At 31.8% G+C, this 20,803-nt stretch overlaps 2 protein-coding genes across 3 annotated transcripts in view; one reads left to right on the plus strand and one right to left on the minus strand.

Annotated features, from left to right (window-relative positions):
* Positions 1 to 20,803, minus strand: part of LOC108732881 (mitochondrial glutamate carrier 1-like) — a 129,296-nt gene that overhangs the window by 36,864 nt on the left and 71,629 nt on the right. The window contains exon 1 of one of the 2 annotated variants that reach the window (XM_025976990.1): positions 5,467 to 5,825. The exons of the other annotated variant lie outside the window; for it this stretch is intronic. The gene's annotated coding sequence lies outside the window, so the exon portion shown is untranslated. Of the gene's footprint in view, positions 1 to 5,466; positions 5,826 to 20,803 lie in introns of those variants that run through there. 2 annotated transcript variants of the gene reach the window in all.
* LOC108741116 (transforming growth factor-beta-induced protein ig-h3) overlaps positions 4,730 to 20,803 on the plus strand; it is a 43,676-nt gene continuing 27,602 nt past the window's right edge. Inside the window, exons 1-2 of the mRNA XM_025977002.1 lie at positions 4,730 to 4,890; positions 8,552 to 8,908. Of these exons, the coding sequence (XP_025832787.1) occupies positions 4,835 to 4,890; positions 8,552 to 8,908 (413 nt within the window). The 5' untranslated portion in view covers positions 4,730 to 4,834. The remainder of the gene's footprint in view (positions 4,891 to 8,551; positions 8,909 to 20,803) is intronic.

Below are 20,803 nucleotides of genomic sequence, written 5' to 3' on the forward strand. Positions count from 1 at the left end.
CCAACCAAAAACTACTGCGTAGAATTAATTGGAATTTTTCACACACAAGCCTTGCTATATGAGCTCTCAAAGCATATAAAAATTATACGGCTTAAATGTGAAGTTGGGTGCAAAAGAATACAATTAAATCCTCTGTCGGGAAAAAACGAAATGACTTTCCGAACAACCCGATAGAACAGCCCACATGCTTAACTATTTGCGAACATTAATTTAATCTAGTAGACTTTAACACTAGATCTAAAAAAAGAGAAACTTTACCACTGTTTGAAAAAAAACGATCTATAAGAATGCCCTCTAAGTAAGTATTCTTATGTCTGGATAAATAATGGATGAAATATAGAGACAGTTTTGTTTTGATATTTTTATTTCTTTCAAGTATTTTGTAGTATTTTTTTCGGTAAAAGGTCAATTTATGCATCGGAGGAAGAGTCAATTTATGCGTTGGAGGAAGGATAAGTTCTTGAGTTTTCATAAAAAAAGACCAAGACCAAGTCTTAATTCGCTCATCATTAGCTGTAAGTATATAGATATAAAAAGGAATCCCTAAAATTACATTAAGTACTACATTAAGCAAAAATACAATAATAATCGTAAATTGAAAAATACTATCGTCGCTCTGTATAACAACAAAAAGTTGAGCCGTTTTAAAAATAATAATTCAATAACATGGATAAATATCATCCGATGATAGACTGGCCTTAAGGGTCAATTGTCACTACCATCATCCACAGAACAATTGCGAGAGTGCGATGATAAGGTCAAAAACATTTGAGATAAGATCATTTTATACAACTTCTAGAAAATTTGTATTGAAACAAATAAATAATTATAAGAATCAGCAATTCTGAGAAATTTGGAAAGGAATATCATATCCCTTGTCAATAAATATACATTTTCTTATATCATATGAAACTCTTTAATTTCAATGTAAAACTTAATTAATTTAAGGAGATGAACTGTTAGGAAACATTTATCGAAGTTATAATTAATTAAAAGTAAAATTTGGGTTCGTTTGTTGGATATGCCTTTTTGCTTTTCTGGACATTATTTACACGTTTAATTATAATTTCCCATTTAAACAAGAGAACTAATTTTCTTAAATTGTTTTTTTTAAGCCACACAACAATTATTAAAATTTTCCTTGTCTTTTCCGTTTTCACTGGTAACTTTGAACAAGTGAAGACGGGCTAATGCCAAAGAACCTCACTCACTTCTTTTGGGATATAATAAACCAATTTTCTGTTCTTAAATTTTATAGAGCTAACAGTACTTCTTGTCTTGAAATATTATCGGTGATTATTAAAAACTCCGCTTCTAATTTAGTTTAATTTTAACCTGTTGTGTTTTGTGAAAAAGGGGATATGTCAGTACTGTTACGTACTATTCCGCGTGTATTAAGGATTACTGATTTTTGTGGACTTATGTACGTAACCTTATGCAGTTTTAACTCGGCTAGGCTAGGGTATAACGGCTATTGATGATATTATTATTGGAATAATTCGAACTGTGTTCTGATTCCACATTTCTTTTATTTCATCTGCTAAAAAGATATAATTTCGAATTTTCTCAATATGTTTTTGTTTAAGATTTACAGTGTTTGGTGCAGCAACATCTATTAAGTGGGTTTTTTTTAGTTTCTTTGATGGTCAGTGTGATATCAGGTCTGTTATGATTAACTGTTTTGTCTGCAATTATGTTACTATCCCAATAAAGCTTGGCTAAGTGGTTTTCTAATACATTTTGTGGTTTGTATTTATAGTACGGCTCTATCTAATTTATGAGTTTAAAGTTTTTGGCTAACAGCGAGTGTATCTGTTTAGTAACATTATTATGCCTGTTGATGTATTGTCGGCTGGCTAAAAATGAGCAACCCCTAGTGATATGGTCAATTGTTTCGCGAGATGTGTTGCATGCTCGGCATGTATCCGATGAAATTGTGAGATTTTTAATAATATATTTTTCATAGTTTTTTGTTTTTATTATTTTGTCCTGAATTGCTATCATGAATCCCTCAGTTTCTGAGAATATGTTTCCTTTTTTTAACCACATATTAGAAGCTTCTGTATCTACATGTTCCTGCTGTTGTTGGTTCGGGTATTTTCCATGAAGCACTTTTGATTTCCACATTTCAATTTTTAATTTTTCTTTCATAATTTTGTTCTCAGGATTAAAATCTACATCATTAAGGTTTAGTGATGTACCAGAGGTTGAAATGACACAGATTGAATTATGTAATGAACTATCAGCACTTCTTGCTCTAAAATATGACCGCAAATTAATAATCTGTTTGTAATGTAGATTTTTAATATCAATTATTCCTCTTCCACCTAATTGTCTTTTGATTGTAAACCTTTCAACAGCAGAGTGTATGTGGTGCATGTTGTATTTGTTGCACTTAGTTCTAGTTAGCCTATTAAGTGAGTCTAAATCAGTATCAGACCAACGAATTATCCCGAAGGAGTAAGTGAGTACCGGTATGGCATATGTGTTAATAGCTTTAACTTTGTTTCTACCTGATAGAAGTGTTTTAAGTATTTTGTTTAACCTAGTTGTGTATTTGTTAGTTAATTCTGATTTAATTTTAGTATGATCTATATTTCGACTTTGATTATAGCCCAAGTACCTATAAGTTTCATGTTTATCAAGACTTTGTATTGTATCCATTTTTTGTTCTAAATTGTATGGTGGTTGCGTTTGGTGTTTTCCTTTTACAATACTGTTTATTTTACATTTATCAAGTCCAAATTTCATTCTTATATCGGTACTAAATGTTTCTGTAATTTTCAATAAATTGTTTAACTGTTGTCTGGAGGCGCCAAATAGTTTTATGTCGTCCATATATACTAAATGACTTAATATTGTTGAACTATTCCTATCAATTACATAGCCGTATTTACTTTTGTGAAGATTGTTTGACAATGGATTCAAAGCTAAGCAGAACCATAGAGGACTCAATGAATCACCTTGGAAGATACCACGTGATATAGTTATCTGTGGACTGTTGAGGTATTCAGTTTCTGTTTTAAGGTTTAGTGTTGTGCTCCATTTTTGCATTATGTGTTGTAGAAAATTAATTATTTTATCATTAATTTTATATATTTTAAGTACATGAAGTAACCAAGAGTGTGGAACACTATCATAGGCTTTTTGATAGTCAATATAGGCATAATATAAATTTCTATTTCGCCGTCTACATTGTGTGTGTACTTCTGAGTCTATCACTAACTGTTCTTTAGAACCTCTACCTNTCTTTCTGTAAATGCTGAAGTGGCCGGAACGGACAACAAAAGTGACACTACTTTGAACAGATTTAGGAAATCAGGTTGTTCCCTAAATATGACTTGCCATTTTTCTGCAGTGCATGTTTCTTTAAAAGTGATGCTGCTGTTACAAATTTTTTCCCGAATTTGATTTAAATGGTTCACTTCATTGTAAAGTGCATCATAATTAATTTTTGTTTCCATATTTATGGTTTCAGTAATTTTAAGAATCACTTCAAAGGACAGAGGGGTGATCAAGTTAAAATGACTTATGAGAGCTAACCAATTGTCATCATTGTAGTTGAACCATTTTTCCAAATAGCATACTGCTTTTTTTTATAAACAAATTGAAGTTTTTACACACTATTGCTTTTATTCCAGGTGAAGATTGTTCTATGGATTCGATTTTCCGTAAAACTAGTCTTCTTTTCTTTTAATTAAATTGTTTTTTATATTTGCGAAACACGGACAGTGGGAGCGGCGGAAAAGAAAAGGTTAGAAGCGTTCGAAATGTGGTGTTATAGGCGAATGATGGGGATATCGTGGGTAGAAAAGGTTAGAAATGAAGAGGTATTAGAAAGAACAGGAGAACAGAGGACGCTATGGAAGTCAATAAAAAATAGGCGAGATAGGTTGGTAGGACACCTTCTCAGGCATAAAGGTCTAGTCAGAGACATATTAGAGACAGAAACGGGAGTTAGGAGGGGTAGAGGTAGACCTAGATTAGATTACTCTTCGCAAATAGTTAAGGATGTGGGCTGTTCTATTTTGGGAAATGCGAAGTTTAGCTCAGGATAGGAAAGAGTGGAGGTACGTGTCCAACCAGTCTTAGGACTGATGACCTTATGATGATGATGAATATTAAATACATCTAATATTGTGATGGAATTTCCCTGTCAATGAAACTAGCGTTCAGAAACATAGAAACATTCTCAAAAATATTGTATTGTGCAATATTATTGATGTAAAAATACTCTGAATTTCGAATAATCGCTTACAAAATTACGATGTTTACTTAAGGCCTTAAATAAAGTATTTTTGCGTACTTTATGTGTCTTGTAAAATATAACGTACGCACAGTCGAAAGTAATAAAGTACGGGTGGCAACCCTAACTGCGCGGTGGCATTGACCCTAATAACGAAGAAAACGTTTTTGCGGTACCCTATATTTGCGCCGCCTGAAAAATATGACACCCTCTGCCCCCCTCGTGCTATGTCACTGTTAACTTTTTTTTTCTGGAAAACGAATGGAAGGTATGTATGAGTAATAGAAAGTCTAGAAAATTAAATGATAATCTTTTAACTTATTTTATTATTGCTGCTGTTGTTTATTGTTGCTGAACAGTGACAAATAAAAATGTAAATAATGAAAATATTAGACTAACGGTACTAATAATTCACGATTGTTGGGAAGATGTTTGTAGCACTTCACACAAAGCCGGCCCCTTCCTTCCAACGCACGGATGGACGAGGTTTATATAAGGGAGACCCAGAAAATGCCGGCAGTTTGAAATTGTTCAGTGCGACAATAAACAAATACAAGTGAAAAGTTGCAAGCAAGTGTTTTATTTACAATGCATCGAGTAGCGTTGCTGCTTGGCCTTCTTTTCGTGACCGTCCACGGTCTAAGGTAATAAATATATGCCTACATAGATATTTGTACCTCATTGTTGTTAAATACAAACTAAAAAATTGTTCCTATGGTATTAATAATAATAATAATATCATCGTGAAAACTCTAGAAGTTTCTTTCGTTAATTAGTCTACATATGTATTATTTTCATTATTTATACATACCTTCACAATATGTATCAATTCGTTGTTTTTGAAACAGGTTTTTAAATATACTATATAATATACAAACATATGTATATGTATAAAAAAGCTCGTCTTTAATTAAAAATGTTTATCTACTATTTGTTTCAATGTCGTTTATTATCGCATGGATATTCATACTCTGCTGTATTTCTGTTTCACATATGTACAAAAAAATATCCTTTTCATTTTACAAGGAAATAACCCTGTTGAATTGCAATATTAGTTCTGCTTTTTTCTTAATCTAATTTAGAATTTCGAAAAAAGAGAAAAGTTTTGGCCAAAGTATCATTAAAACAGTGAAAAAATTTACACAACCAAATGTACCTAATCGGATACATGTTCTAGAAAATACTTTAGGTACCTATTAATACAGTGGAAAAGTACATACGTTTTGTTGTCCTAGATGCAACTTTAACTAACTCTCAAAAAGGCTGTATTATTCTAATGTTAGTTACTGCGTTTGAATTAAATCTAGTAGTCGTAATTACTGTACCTTTAACTTTTAATTAACAAAATTATTTAATTGCGACTAACAAAGTACTTTTAAATGAATTGATCAAAACACTAATAGTTAAACCCAAAATTTAACAATAAAAACGTATAAAAAATCCAAAATGCGTTTCGAAACCTAACGTACCATCCCCAATTAGAGACAGTCTCGTATGTGTTAAAAAGCGTTTTAGATTTTTTTAAACATTTTCATGTGAAATTTTGTGTTATAGTGTTTTATTTTGAGCAATGTTTACAAAAATTTAACGTTACTGTCAATAAATCTAATTAATTTTCTGTTCTTTAAAAATTTTGAGAAGGTGTTAATATTGTATAGGGAAATAAATTATTTTAACTTTAGTTTTGCGTAATTAGCTTCCAAATTAATTAATATGAGCCCCGTTCTATGATAGTCCAATCTCATGAGTTGTTAAATTTCGTTATTCAGGAGTTAACCACGATTGCAAATTTAAAACTAAAATTGCTAATTGCTTTTCCCTGACAAGTTGTCGAATTTTCATTTTATTTTAATTTTGTAAACTGGGAATGAAGTACTATTTATTGAATAAATACGATCAATAATATTTTTGTCCATTATTTTTGCTTATCGCCAGCACGAACGGTACCAGAATTGAGATATTAGTTAAAACATAAATGGGAAACGTTCAAGGAAAACGCATAATTTTGTTTTCAATCAAAAAGTTCTAGAAGTTATTTTACTTTTCAGTTTAGTTAGCATTCTTAGAATATCACTTTTGCTTTGCTTACATTAAATGTGAATAACACTAATTAAAAAAAAAATGTAAGATTCCTAAGACTGGGTGGACACGCACCTTCACTCCTTTCTATCCTGAGCTAATCTTCGCATTCCCATAAAACTGAAACATCCCACATCCTTAACTATTTGTGAATGGTAATCTAATCTAGGTTTACTTCTACTCCTCTTAACTCCTGTTTCTGCTTCTAATATGTTTCTAACTAATTAGCTCCTTATGTCTCAGAAGGCATATCTCGCCTATTTCTTATTGATTTCCAAACATACACCTTTAACAATATCTTTCTAATTTTTAAATTAAACCAAAATTAAAACATATTTCTCTTATTTTATAATTATTTAGGATAACATTAATTTTCCCCTTAAACCATTAAGCAGGATTGTTATAAATAACATTTAGCCATAATAACTCATTATGCATGGGGAGTTACTCTATCATTAATGTACAACGTTTAGATTTATGACATGAAAAACTACATACTTATAAGTGTGAAGTGTCAAAATTAAAACTATATTCTAGAATCTAGAAAGTTCTCTTGCAATTATCCGCTTTCAAATGTCAACTTTCAAATGTAACACATGATGATATTAATCGGTGTAAGTATGTGAAATGATTCAACATTTCCATTGTTTCTAAAACAATTTTCCACCCGTTTGTATATCAGTGCGTTGAACATTCAAAGAATTAGTATTATATTCACTTTGAAATGTTAAAAATATCTCACGTTCTCACGCACGCATCGGTAAAATTATTATTACGAAAACAATGTGCACCTACGTATGTATACATTTATGAGTACATATTTGCATTTTACGTTCCCATAAATAGGTAAATTTATTATTTTACTAACTGAAAACAGACCACGATTTCATGTTTTCGTGCAGTGACTGACAAAAGAGTATGGGACTGGTTGGTTTAGTATTAATGAGGTGGGCAGCAATTTCCTGTTCCGATCGATAATTTAATTAAACAAAAAAAAACGAGATCCGAAACGATTTGCCCCTCATTAATTATTACATTAATTGATCTCAATCATTGAATTTTATTAAATTTTACTATCGAGATGGATACCTATACGTAGTGATATATTTAATTCTATATCCAAAAGTGCATATTATTCTACAAAGGTAGCCCTAAATTTGACAGTGCTGCGGTTACATTAAAAGCACTAGGGGCTAGTGCTATAAAAATGCTTTAAAAAAATGTGCATTTACAAATAATGCTTTTAGAGCTTTTATTTTTTTTAATATTTGGATATAAATATATTTTTTAAATTAATCAACCGGTTGAGGCCCGATCTACAGCATTTCTTAACATTTGTAAAGCACAAATAGAAAGATGAGTACCCTAGACAAAAATTTTTAGTCTCTCTCCAGTCTCTCAGAGTTTTTCAGCGTCTCTGAGATTATCTCTCACAGTCTTTCACAGTCTCTGTTATTGCCTAGGTGTTTTTATGGATCTCTCACAGTCTCATGAGAGACTCGAACGATAAAATTGTTAATTCAGAGATTCGAGTCTCTCACAGAGAGGTTGAATGAATAAAACTGAAAAATTGAGAGACTCGACTCTCTCGTAGAAAGACTGGGATCTTTGAAATATGTTGAACTTAGAAAATATTAACCATGTCATTCGAGACACCACTTATTGAGAGATTCGAGTCTCTCGTTCAGAGACCGGATACGAAATGAGGATCTCTCTATGAGCGACTCGAGTTTTTCATTCAGAGACGCTAAACAGATCTTTTGATAGTCTCTCGGCAATCTCTCTCAGCGACACCAGAGAGACTCGATGAGAGACGGAGACTCCAGCCTCGCTTTTAGAGACTCTGAAAGACTGAATTTTTATCTCGGTTATCCTTGTTTTCAAAATTGCTATTTTTATTTCACTTTTCGTTACTGGGGGCGCCACGTAAGCGATTGGGTTATGCTTATTTTGACGAAACTTTTTGGTAATTTTGATTGATTCAAACATGATATAATAATCATTCCTATGTAAAATTGTTACATTTGTTTCAACTTGATAATTTCAATCGTATTTGAGAAATGGCAATTGAACATTTCAGAACTTCGGAAAGGAATTTCAAATAAGAAGCAGTAGAAAAACTTACTAAAAGTCTATTTAATACGAAGAATTCAATACTACGATTAAACTTATTTTTTTTATTGACATTGTAAACGTCAGTATCGTAATGGTTACCATTTCTTTCAGAAATGTGGATTATCATTACGATGAATTTTTTCCATCTGCGAAGGCATTCAGCGAAGACCTAGAGGGAGCTTCGTCAGATGTTGAAACGGCTACCAAAGATAGAGAAGATTTGTCACCAAATTACAAGGACCCCTCCCCTAACACAGCAGAAGAAATTCCTGAAAAGAAACCGAAGGAAACACCGAATCACGACACGTCCTTGTTACAAGGAGGCGTTATAGAAGTAAATGCAGGTGAAGGACCGACAGGGTTTAATCCTTTCGGCGGTTTACCAGGATTTGGAAAATTCCCCGGCTTGTTTTCCTTTGGAGGTCTCTTTGGATCTGACGGACCAAATTTCCAACCTTGGTGGAAAGGGTATGTCATTTCTTATATTAAACAAAACTTTTCCGTTTAAATTTTGCGATGGTACTGATTGAATATGTTTTAGAAGTACACAATCGTTGGATTTTAGAATGTAATTTATATATAGCATTTAATGGGAAACATACCAATAATTACTAGTTAAATTATATACGCCGATAAAAAAAATATCTCATGAAGGATTAAATAACAATACTAACACGTTTACAATGCGTGTTTCTACCTTCTTTAATTCAACTGTTTAGATAAAAATTGGTAACAATATAATTACCACAGAAAAGGAAAGAAATAACTTGATATGGATTTCAATATTTCCATGATTTGCTATAAATATCATGGTCAATATTTGTTATGAATTATTTGAAAATCCATTTTAAATTTTTATCCACTATCTTACCTTAAATTAACGAGGAAGAAATGTTTGTTGCTATTGTCATACCGTCGCCGGGAATTGAACTAGGTTCCGACCTTCCCTGGTTCGATTCCCGGCGGCAACCAAAAATTTTTTCTCATTAATGTGAAGTAACTTTCAGTGGATAAAAATTGAGAATGAATTTACAAATTAATATTTAATATTAACTACTAGAAATTTCTATACGTTATGAATAATATCTTCTGTCATCATTCAAGAAGTTTAATTGTCTTTTATGTAAAGTTCATACAATGAAGCATTAAATTATTGTTTTAATCACGTACTTTTAATGAAAATATAAAAAATGTGAAGTAGTGAAATTTGTACGTACAATTAAATCAGTAATTAACAATGACGACTGTCGTGGGTATGGGGCACGAGTGGGCACATTGAATGATGTAAACAAAACCAAAACGTTAGGTTTAACTTCTTATTCTTTGTTCTTAAATAATTACTTTTCTTTGTTTCTCAACAAAAATCAGTGGAATTAATTTTAAAAATAAAATGACGAAACCTAAACAAGTACGAATTATTGCTATGCAGGCAAGGCAAGGCAAATTGTTCACCGAATATAGAAATTACAAACTTCATTGACAGCATTTTTTTCTTTTATGTCGCGTGTGGATCTCCCAAAACAAAGCGTACCTAAGCATTTGTTGGACTTTCTAAACTACGTCGTATTTTTCATAGGAAAATAATTGATTATTCTATGAAATAGAATATCCCTATGCTCGGTTCTAGTGTATAGAATTGATGCATGTATTGAAACCACCAGGCGTGGTTCGCAATTTAGAACTAGTTATAAATAATCAACGATCAAATTAAACTTTCTCTGCACAAGCAAGACCAAGAATAACTTAATATTTTTTATTAATTTGGTTTTGCGTGCCGATCACCTACATAGCGCGTTATAGATTCAGTTTGATTTAAGCAGGCTGATTTTTTCGAGGAAAAGTTTAAAAAAATCAAAATCAACCAACAGGGGTGGCAAAAACGACTGAAACTGTCTCAGTTAACTCCAGCAAAGGGTATTACGACCTATTTTAAATTTATTAAATGTTAATACTCATTTAAAAACCAACTTGAACGTCGTACATATTTGGTAACACCACCCTCACTATGCTTTTCCTTTTATTCAAATAAACGTAGAAGTTTGAGTTTGTATGATACCTACACCTGTTGTATTCTTTAAGTAGTTAAATCAAAAACGAGATGAAGGAGTTATGCAGTGGTTGTGTAAGGAAAGAAACGATTAAAAATTTAATGCCTTTCGGGTATGGTACTTTTTAATTTCCAATTGTAGGCATCCAGGAAATTTTTTGAGAATGTGCTCTTAGCTTTTAGTTACTGGTCTTTACACTTATCTCCATGAAAGATTGAACAGGATTCCATATTTGGTAGTAGAACGCCTTTGTAGAGAAACACTAATTTAACAGTTTAGACGCATTTATTATAATATTTAAACTATATGGACTAGGACTACGCAAAACGAGGCAATATAATATTTCTCAAATATTGGCTTTCTTATTAAAAATTCGAGTCCTGTCTTGTTCTTGATTTTGTGTTGATTTTTTTGTGACTTGTATCATAAAGTTTTTTTAACTTTGAATATCTAAAGTTTCAAAATTGGATAGAAATGATATTAAAATATAAGAAACTCTCTCACAATATTAACGATGGGTATATGAATAAATTACCTTATTACAGTATTTAAATGCAATACAAAAATAGGTATTTTTTATTTTGTTTTTGCATTTTAAATACACGTATTTCAAGTAAATCACATCTCTGCTTAAGTAGTATGAAGATTACTGGTATTTGGACTTGCTAATAAGATGTTGTAGTTGTTGTAAGATTCGTATGACGTATTTACCGACTTTCCATAGTTCAGGTCATGCAAAACTCATGAAGCAGCTATTGTATTTAGGTATAAGAAATGGGATGCAATCTATTATTGTTTGCATTTCTAAAGATATTAAACTGCACGTCATAAAACTATTTCAAATATTTATGCTATTTATTCTCGGTATACATCTAGGTAGATTTTGTAGCACGAATTTTGTTCTTGTTTACTTTATAATCCGATTATTAGCGAATGCAGTTTATTTCAATTTTATGGTCGTTTGAATTCTATCTCTGTAAAGATTTAGATTTAGACTATTTATTGTACTTAGTCGGAAACGGTAGATTTGGAAATTTCGTCACGCCATGTCATTAGCCTTTTGTATTACCTGTGCTACCCCTGTCCTCTGAATACCTCCTTCTTTTAATCAACTTTCTTACCACTCCTCTTAACCAATGATTCAAAATTCGCCACCCTCTATTGCAACTCCACTTTTGACTTCAACCGAGCGGCATAGGCTAGAGGTTTAGACCATTGCTTCGGGAGGACCTCGATTCGATTCCGGGTCCGCCTGCCTTGGTTCAAGTTTTTCTGTGGTTTCCTTGGATTACTTAGGCAATTGCTGGGGCAGTAATATTCCACAGATAATCTTTCATTCTCTTCTGTCTTCATTTCGTCCATCTCATCTTTCTCACCCGAACCACCTACCCATTTCCTCGATTCCTGAAAGGAGACTGAAGAGGGTTTTCCGCCCTGCCTTCCGGCGTAGTCCGGAGGGACTGCCCGCCAACCAGCATTACTGGCTGGTGGATGAAACACCCAAAAGTTTTTATTTTATTGTAGTCAGTCCATTTTTTCATGCTACATTTTCGTACATTTGGAACAATGATGTGTACATAGTGTACCCTAGACAAAAATTTTCAGTCTCTCCCCGGTTCCTCAGAGTCTTTCAGCGCCTCTGAGAGCGTCTCTCACAGTCTCTCAGTTATTGCCTACGTGTTTTTATGGATCTCTCACAATCTCTGTATGAGAGACTCGAACGATAAAATTGTTAATTCAGAGATTCGTGTCTCTCACAGAGAGACTGAATGAATAAAACTGAAAAATTGAGAGACTCGAGTCTCTCGTAGAAAGACTGGGATCTCTGAAATATGTTGAACTTAGAAAATTTTAACAATGTCTATCAAGACACCACTTAGTGAGAGATTCGAGTCTCTCTTTCAGAGACTGGATACGAAATGAGAATCTCTCTATGAGCGACTCGAGTCTCTCGTTCAGAGACGCTAAACAGTTTTTTTGACAGTCTCTTAGCGACACCAGAGAGACTCGATGAGAGACGGAGACTAGAGTCTCGCTTTCAGAGACTGAGAGACTGAACATTTTTATCTTGGGTAAATAATGTATAAAACTACTGTCTTGCTTGTTTGATTTTTAATAAGTGTTATAGCAGTAGTGAAATTTGATTGGTAATAACTTTTAGAAGTTCACTGCCTATACGCATAAAACAAAAATAAAAGAAAAATTTATGAGAACATCTACTTAATACTATTTGTATTCCGTTCGGTGGGAAATGTACGCATTTAACACAATACATTAGGTGCTAATTAAGTCCTTTATTGCGCATTCTGGTCCCGTTAGATTACCCGCGCACTTTTGAACTTTAGTGAAGTTTTACATAAGGAGGTCCCATTATCTAGACACGAAGTACAGTTAATAAATCAACCTGTTTCCTCTAGCTTTGTACCTACAACAGGTTTCCTAGATGAGAGGGGCAATAACTTTTACTATTAGCTGTTACCTTTCGTTTCAGACTCCATTAAGCATTATAGTAGCACACTACAAAGAAGAAATGAATAAAACCGTGTGCATATTACCACACTTGGGTACTGCTATTTATTGGCAGTTGATTGTTCTTTTATCTTTTAGTTCATTGTACTCTAATGACTAGCAAAAAATATCTGAAACAGTGCAATTTATAACAATGAAGTTCTTTAATCTTTGGAATTAATTTTTAATTAATTGGTTTAACGCCAATGATGATTAATCCTGTTATATTTTATTTGGATTAGCTTAACGAATAAATTGGCATTAGATTATTTTATTGCAATATTTATATTGTTATCAGTGAATCTTTGTTGTAATTGAAACGAGGAACTGGGTAACTGATAACGACTTTTTCCAAGTTGAATAGTGGGAATCATTATGTCTTCCGGGATCATCTTATTTATTGAAAATATTTTTGTTTATGTGATACTGGAGGCATGGAAAATATAAAATAAAACAACATCCAATGTAGGCCGAAATCTTGCCAAGTACCTTAATAATTTGAAAGATGATTTATTTCCACTCATTGCAGAAATCCATTAATAAATATAGATAAAAAGTACATGCTTAATGCTGTAAGTACATTTGAATTTTTAACTGAAATGGTCAAATTGGAGAAGAAAAATTTTACAATTTTTTAAACATACATAGAATTTAGACATCTTTTAGAAGTGAGTTAGTTTAATATGAAATACTATTCTGAAAATTCTGAATTTTTTACCCACTACACGCTACCTCAAATTAATGAGGGAAAAAGTGTTGTTGTTGTCACACCTCCGCCGGGAATCGAACCCGGGACCTTTGGCTTTACGCACCAATTTTTCCCTCATTAATTTGAGGTAGCGTGTAGTGGGTAAAAAATTCAGAAATAAATTTTCAGAATAATATTTCATATTAAAATTTTTTGTTTCAAATAAATCTCAGCTCTGGCCAGACAAAATAGAATGCTTAAAAATCTAGAAATTAACTAGTGATGAACAAACCAAAGACTAAGACTAAGACGCTCCCAGCCTTCGTACTGGTCTTGGTCTTGATCTTGCTGAAATACTTTTAGTTTTAGTTTTGGTCTTGGTGATATAGTCTCGGTCTTGCTCTTGGTCTTGGTTTTGGGTGTTAAGTCTTGGTCTTACTCATTTATCTGATACTTATGCCTTTTTTAAATAAATTCTGAGAAATTTCGGTTAATGTTGCTTATTCAATCTTGGTATTGGTCTAGTCTTACGTATATTTACCTACACAATCATTCTCTTAAATACTAACATGCGAGTTATCATGGATTTTAAGGAAAATAATGTCGATAGTTGTGAGAGTTATGAAAACTCAAGAACATACCCTTCTTTCAACGCATAAATTTATCTTTTAGCGAAAAAAAAAGTACAAGGTACTTTAAAGAAGTAACAATATTGAAAAAAAAATAGTTTGTTTCTATATTTACTCCGGGGACATTCTTGCAGATCCCTTTTTTCAAATAGTGGAAAAGTTTCTTTTTTTATATTTCTAGTATAACAAACTGAAAATTTCAAATACAAAAAATGTTTGGTTTTAATAAAAGAATATATTAAAGTAGCTTCAAATACTTTAACTCATAAATCCATGTAATTACTTCTGGTTCAAATAAATTTTGTCATCGGTGAGTTCTTCGGATGTGAGGAGAGCGCTATCGCTACTTTACACTGTCGGTCATTTTAACCGGACAATTTATTAAAAGTGGGTCATAATAAGCGACATGTCACTATAAGCGAAGTCATTATATCCGACTTTTTTATAAAGAATTTGATATGAAAACCAAACTTCGTAGTGTAATTACGTCATAATAGGCGGTTGGTCAATATAAGCGGCATCATAATAAACGGATTCTACTGTATGTAAAATTCATATTAATAAAACCTGAGCATTTTCAAATTTTATTGTTTGCTGGTTTAAAAAAAAACCTTTGATTTATTTTTACTAGGACGCATTTTATCTACATAATTACCATTTACTATGAAAGCAATTAAACGTCTAGAAAACCATTTGCCATTGTTAATTATTAACACAAAAAGACAATACTGCGTGTTGTATGTATATGTCACGGTCAGTTTTCACCCACAATCGTTTATAATAATGTTTAAGTGCGTGTAAGCAAATTACAGAATTCTATTTTCCATTAGAATCTTTTTCACTTACCTGAGCGTAGATATACGAAAATTTATTAGTTTATATATTGCAAAATTAAATCGCACTATCTAGAGATCACTTTAATATTCGCTTAAAGAAGAAAGAAGTTGTCGTAATATATAATTTATTCTCATTTTCCGTAATCCCAATGGCATAAATACTACTAATTACAGCGGAGATATGAATAACGAATTTAAAAAGAAAACGATGAATTTTCCAGTTTTTCTGCTTTTTGTACGCTAGTATTGATTCGATAGAGTTAGTCAAGGTACTAATTTGTATGTTTTTTTTTTAATTCGCTACAATTATTGTTGGGACTGCACCTTTAGTTTGCATTTTATAAGCAAAAAGTGCATTCTTTGGCTTTAATTGTTTATAACAAATTAATAACCAAAGGTTGATAGTTAGAAGCATGTCAAAATAATAAAAGTTTCTTAAAGCATTTCAGAAATTATAAATGGTTCAGAAAAATTAATGAATCAATCAACTTTAGGCGAATTAAAGGGATCTATTAGGCACCATTAGGTAGCTGTCACGCTTGTGCTTAGGGTCCGCAGTTATCGAACATTTTTCTTTGATAAGGCAGTTTATAGTTGGCACCAAATTTCGGATCGAAAAATCAATAATGAACATTGGTATGTTACTTGGCAATGTATCAAAATTAGCTAATGTGAACTCATTATTAGTCCTCATCAGCGTACTATACATAGTTTCGATTAATTACAGATCAAACGGAAGGTATTCCGTAAATCAAGTTCAATAATATCAAGTTGTTGACAATGTACTGCCATCTATTAACGCCTACTGCTAACTATAGCACTCCAAAAATATTAGTAAAATAGAAATCACGCTCCTCATGTGATAATTTTCAAAAATTGGTGAACAACAAGAAGTTAATGGTTTTTATTTAAATTAATTTAATGCCACTCTAAAGTATTTGTGAACAAACTGACATGTTATTAAACCAGTTTCTTTAACACCGTTAACGTATGGTAATAATAAAACACATGAATTAATAGTCATAGAGGTGTAAAAAAGCGGTAAACAACTTTTGCTAGGTTGGTTTGAAAAGTACAGTTCGTGTATTGTTTAAGTTACAATGGCGTCAAATTAAACGTGGAAAACAGAGAAAACGTTAAAATGCTTATCCGTTTGATTCCTTTGTAAAACAAAACTTTACTACGCTATTATTGAAACCATCCATTCAATGAGTTACTAGGCAAAGGCCATAGTGTTTTGCAAGTAATTTATTTTACAACTCATCTACTTATATGCAATTTATTCAATAAAGGCTTCTAGAAGCTATAAAAATAAAAGGTTCGTTTAAATTTAAAATAATCTCAAATGGACTGTGGTGAGTAGAAATGATTTGACCTGCATTCTGGCACTGTTTCTCAAAACACCAATCATAAACTAATTTTGAACAATAGCAAAGAAAATAATTTGATCGTAATTTTCTCAATCAGTTGCAGAGGAACTACGTCCTAAAAACATTTAAATCTGCGGGGCCTGTACGAAGTACCTACAATTTTCTCTTTTCTGTATCGATGTAAAATGTTGACAAAAAGTAATAAACATGTCAATCATGCACGGAAAAAATGAAAAACGAAAGTTTAAAGCGATATTTACAATTTATTCAACTAGCCCGTTGCTTCGTAAGCGAAAATAATAAAAATTACAATTTGAATCCGAATTTGTAAAAATAAAATCCCAGCAGAAATAAATTTACTAGCTATTTTAGTTGATATTACAAATTTAATTGTAATAATTAAGACATTTGAAATNCACAATCGTTTATAATAATGTTTAAGTGCGTGTAAGCAAATTACAGAATTCTATTTTCCATTAGAATCTTTTTCGCTTACCTGAGCGTAGATATACGAAAATTTATTAGTTTATATATTGCAAAATTAAATCGCACTATCTAGAGATCACTTTAATATTCGCTTAAAGAAGAAAGAAGTTGTCGTAATATATAATTTATTCTCATTTTCCGTAATCCCAATGGCATAAATACTACTAATTACAGCGGAGATATGAATAACGAATTTAAAAAGAAAACGATGAATTTTCCAGTTTTTCTGCTTTTTGTACGCTAGTATTGATTCGATAGAGTTAGTCAAGGTACTAATTTGTATGTTTTTTTTTTAATTCGCTACAATTATTGTTGGGACTGCACCTTTAGTTTGCATTTTATAAGCAAAAAGTGCATTCTTTGGCTTTAATTGTTTATAACAAATTAATAACCAAAGGTTGATAGTTAGAAGCATGTCAAAATAATAAAAGTTTCTTAAAGCATTTCAGAAATTATAAATGGTTCAGAAAAATTAATGAATCAATCAACTTTAGGCGAATTAAAGGGATCTATTAGGCACCATTAGGTAGCTGTCACGCTTGTGCTTAGGGTCCGCAGTTATCGAACATTTTTCTTTGATAAGGCAGTTTATAGTTGGCACCAAATTTCGGATCGAAAAATCAATAATGAACATTGGTATGTTACTTGGCAATGTATCAAAATTAGCTAATGTGAACTCATTATTAGTCCTCATCAGCGTACTATACATAGTTTCGATTAATTACAGATCAAACGGAAGGTATTCCGTAAATCAAGTTCAATAATATCAAGTTGTTGACAATGTACTGCCATCTATTAACGCCTACTGCTAACTATAGCACTCCAAAAATATTAGTAAAATAGAAATCACGCTCCTCATGTGATAATTTTCAAAAATTGGTGAACAACAAGAAGTTAATGGTTTTTATTTAAATTAATTTAATGCCACTCTAAAGTATTTGTGAACAAACTGACATGTTATTAAACCAGTTTCTTTAACACCGTTAACGTATGGTAATAATAAAACACATGAATTAATAGTCATAGAGGTGTAAAAAAGCGGTAAACAACTTTTGCTAGGTTGGTTTGAAAAGTACAGTTCGTGTATTGTTTAAGTTACAATGGCGTCAAATTAAACGTGGAAAACAGAGAAAACGTTAAAATGCTTATCCGTTTGATTCCTTTGTAAAACAAAACTTTACTACGCTATTATTGAAACCATCCATTCAATGAGTTACTAGGCAAAGGCCATAGTGTTTTGCAAGTAATTTATTTTACAACTCATCTACTTATATGCAATTTATTCAATAAAGGCTTCTAGAAGCTATAAAAATAAAAGGTTCGTTTAAATTTAAAATAATCTCAAATGGACTGTGGTGAGTAGAAATGATTTGACCTGCATTCTGGCACTGTTTCTCAAAACACCAATCATAAACTAATTTTGAACAATAGCAAAGAAAATAATTTGATCGTAATTTTCTCAATCAGTTGCAGAGGAACTACGTCCTAAAAACATTTAAATCTGCGGGGCCTGTACGAAGTACCTACAATTTTCTCTTTTCTGTATCGATGTAAAATGTTGACAAAAAGTAATAAACATGTCAATCATGCACGGAAAAAATGAAAAACGAAAGTTTAAAGCGATATTTACAATTTATTCAACTAGCCCGTTGCTTCGTAAGCGAAAATAATAAAAATTACAATTTGAATCCGAATTTGTAAAAATAAAATCCCAGCAGAAATAAATTTACTAGCTATTTTAGTTGATATTACAAATTTAATTGTAATAATTAAGAAACTTAAAATAATTTTTAGAAACATGTCAAAATTGAGATTATTACAAGTTACTCAACAAATTCTACTATTTCTACGGCAAATTCAGTAATTTACAATCGAAAATTGTAATTTGTGCGTTGACATAAAAATTAGTTTTCTCCATGTGGGTGAAACAACAGTTGGCGACCTTTTTTAAATCAAAGTAAAATAAAAAATTACCAATCAACGGAAAGAAAAAAGGTCACTAAATTTGGTTAACGATTTTTTGTTATATTTCTCATGTATAAAACTGAAAATGGTTTGAAATTCTACAAAAAATATACCTACTTATGCTTCCTAAAACACTTTCATAACACGATAAGTAATTTATTGTTAATGACAAGTGTCTGCTTAAAACAGTCATACGACTAATGAAATTATCATGTTTAATAAATAAAGGGGCTGTTGCGTCCGTCACGCGTTTTTTAAACTACCATTAATTTTTCATGGTAAATTATCCATTTTCGTCACGATCATTTAAAATACAATTGATAAATAGAACACTTTCGGAAAACTTTTGACTGATGTGACTAATTCCGCTACTCATAAATTTTATGTCTAATAATTTCGAATGTCCTTATTTACTACTTTATTGCATTATTCGTGGCGAAGGTCAATTTTTCCTACTAGAACTTTTGTTTGTATGTGTCCTTTTTTAATATCGCCTCTCCTATTGTTTTCTAACAGGATCAAACTATCTCCGTCCACTATCCCCAAAATTTGATTTCACTTATTTTGGTCACAATATTTTTCCTTTCGGGCTTCTCAAATGAGAAAACTAAAAAAGGAATTATCAAAAAAGAAAGGAGATTAATCTGATCGGTATGACAACGAACACTTCACTCTCCAATTGCCAGACTTAACAAATTTTATTAGTGTTGTTACAATTACTGGACAAATCTAAAATCAAACGTAAACCTAACGAAACACCTATATTTCGGTAATTCGTAGTATAGGAAAAGAAACAGGAGAACAGGATAACTTCTTCGCAAAAAATTGAGAGAAAAAAACTAACATTATTAGATGTGCCGCATTTTGCATTTCACAGATCGTTTAATAAAAATGTCAACAAAAAAATAACTGTTCAAACCGGTCATTTTAATCACTGGTGTTCTCGACAGTGTCGGATGTAATAACAGCATCACAAAGTGCATGATGGAGTTCAATGCCTTCAAAGCAAAAATCCGTGCAACCTCAATTCTATTTGAATGCTGCCACGATTAGTTTCAATTCGACTGACTCTGACACGAATAAAAAAACAAATATTGCTGCTTTTACCGACAGACCCCATAACGATAATAGTTTAAAAAATAGTATTAATACAACTTTTCTGCATACATCAGCGACAGGAAAAATTAATTTGAAGAACTATATGCAAATGGCTGCTTGTCATGATCAGCTAATATAAGCGACGTATCACGCAGCATTGATAACACCGTGTATAGTATCTAGATACTTAGTTAGCATAGAAAATAACAAATACATTAACGTCGTAATAAAGTTTTAGTAGCAAAATTGAAATTAGAAATAATAGGAGAACAGAGGATTCTATGGAAGTCAATAATAAATAGGCGAGATAGGTGGGTCTTGTCAGAGACATATTAGAGGTAGAAACAGGAGTTAGGAGGGGTAGAGGTAGACTTGGGTTAGATTACTGTTCGCATATAGTTAAGGATTTGGGTTGTTCTAGTTTTAGGGAAATGTGAAGATTAGCCCAGGATAGGAAAAAGTGGAGGTGCGTGTCCAACCAGTCTTAGGACTGACGACCTTATGATGATGAAAATTGAAATTATACACCTTCTATTATTTCTCATCAATACTTGTATCTAGTCATATCTTTAAATAAACTGCATAAAAAAGTTAGATCCAAAAATTATTTTATTTCCATATAGTCAAATTAGTCCCTTTTAAATTTGGTTTTAACTTCGTATAGATGTTATTAAAATACCATTGTGAAATACATTTTATTGTAGAAGGTTACTTAAATATTATAATGCTTATCCG

The sequence above is a fragment of the Agrilus planipennis genome, unplaced genomic scaffold (assembly GCF_000699045.2).
Source record: "Agrilus planipennis isolate EAB-ADULT unplaced genomic scaffold, Apla_2.0 scaffold31, whole genome shotgun sequence".
Lineage (NCBI taxonomy): Eukaryota > Metazoa > Arthropoda > Insecta > Coleoptera > Buprestidae > Agrilus > Agrilus planipennis.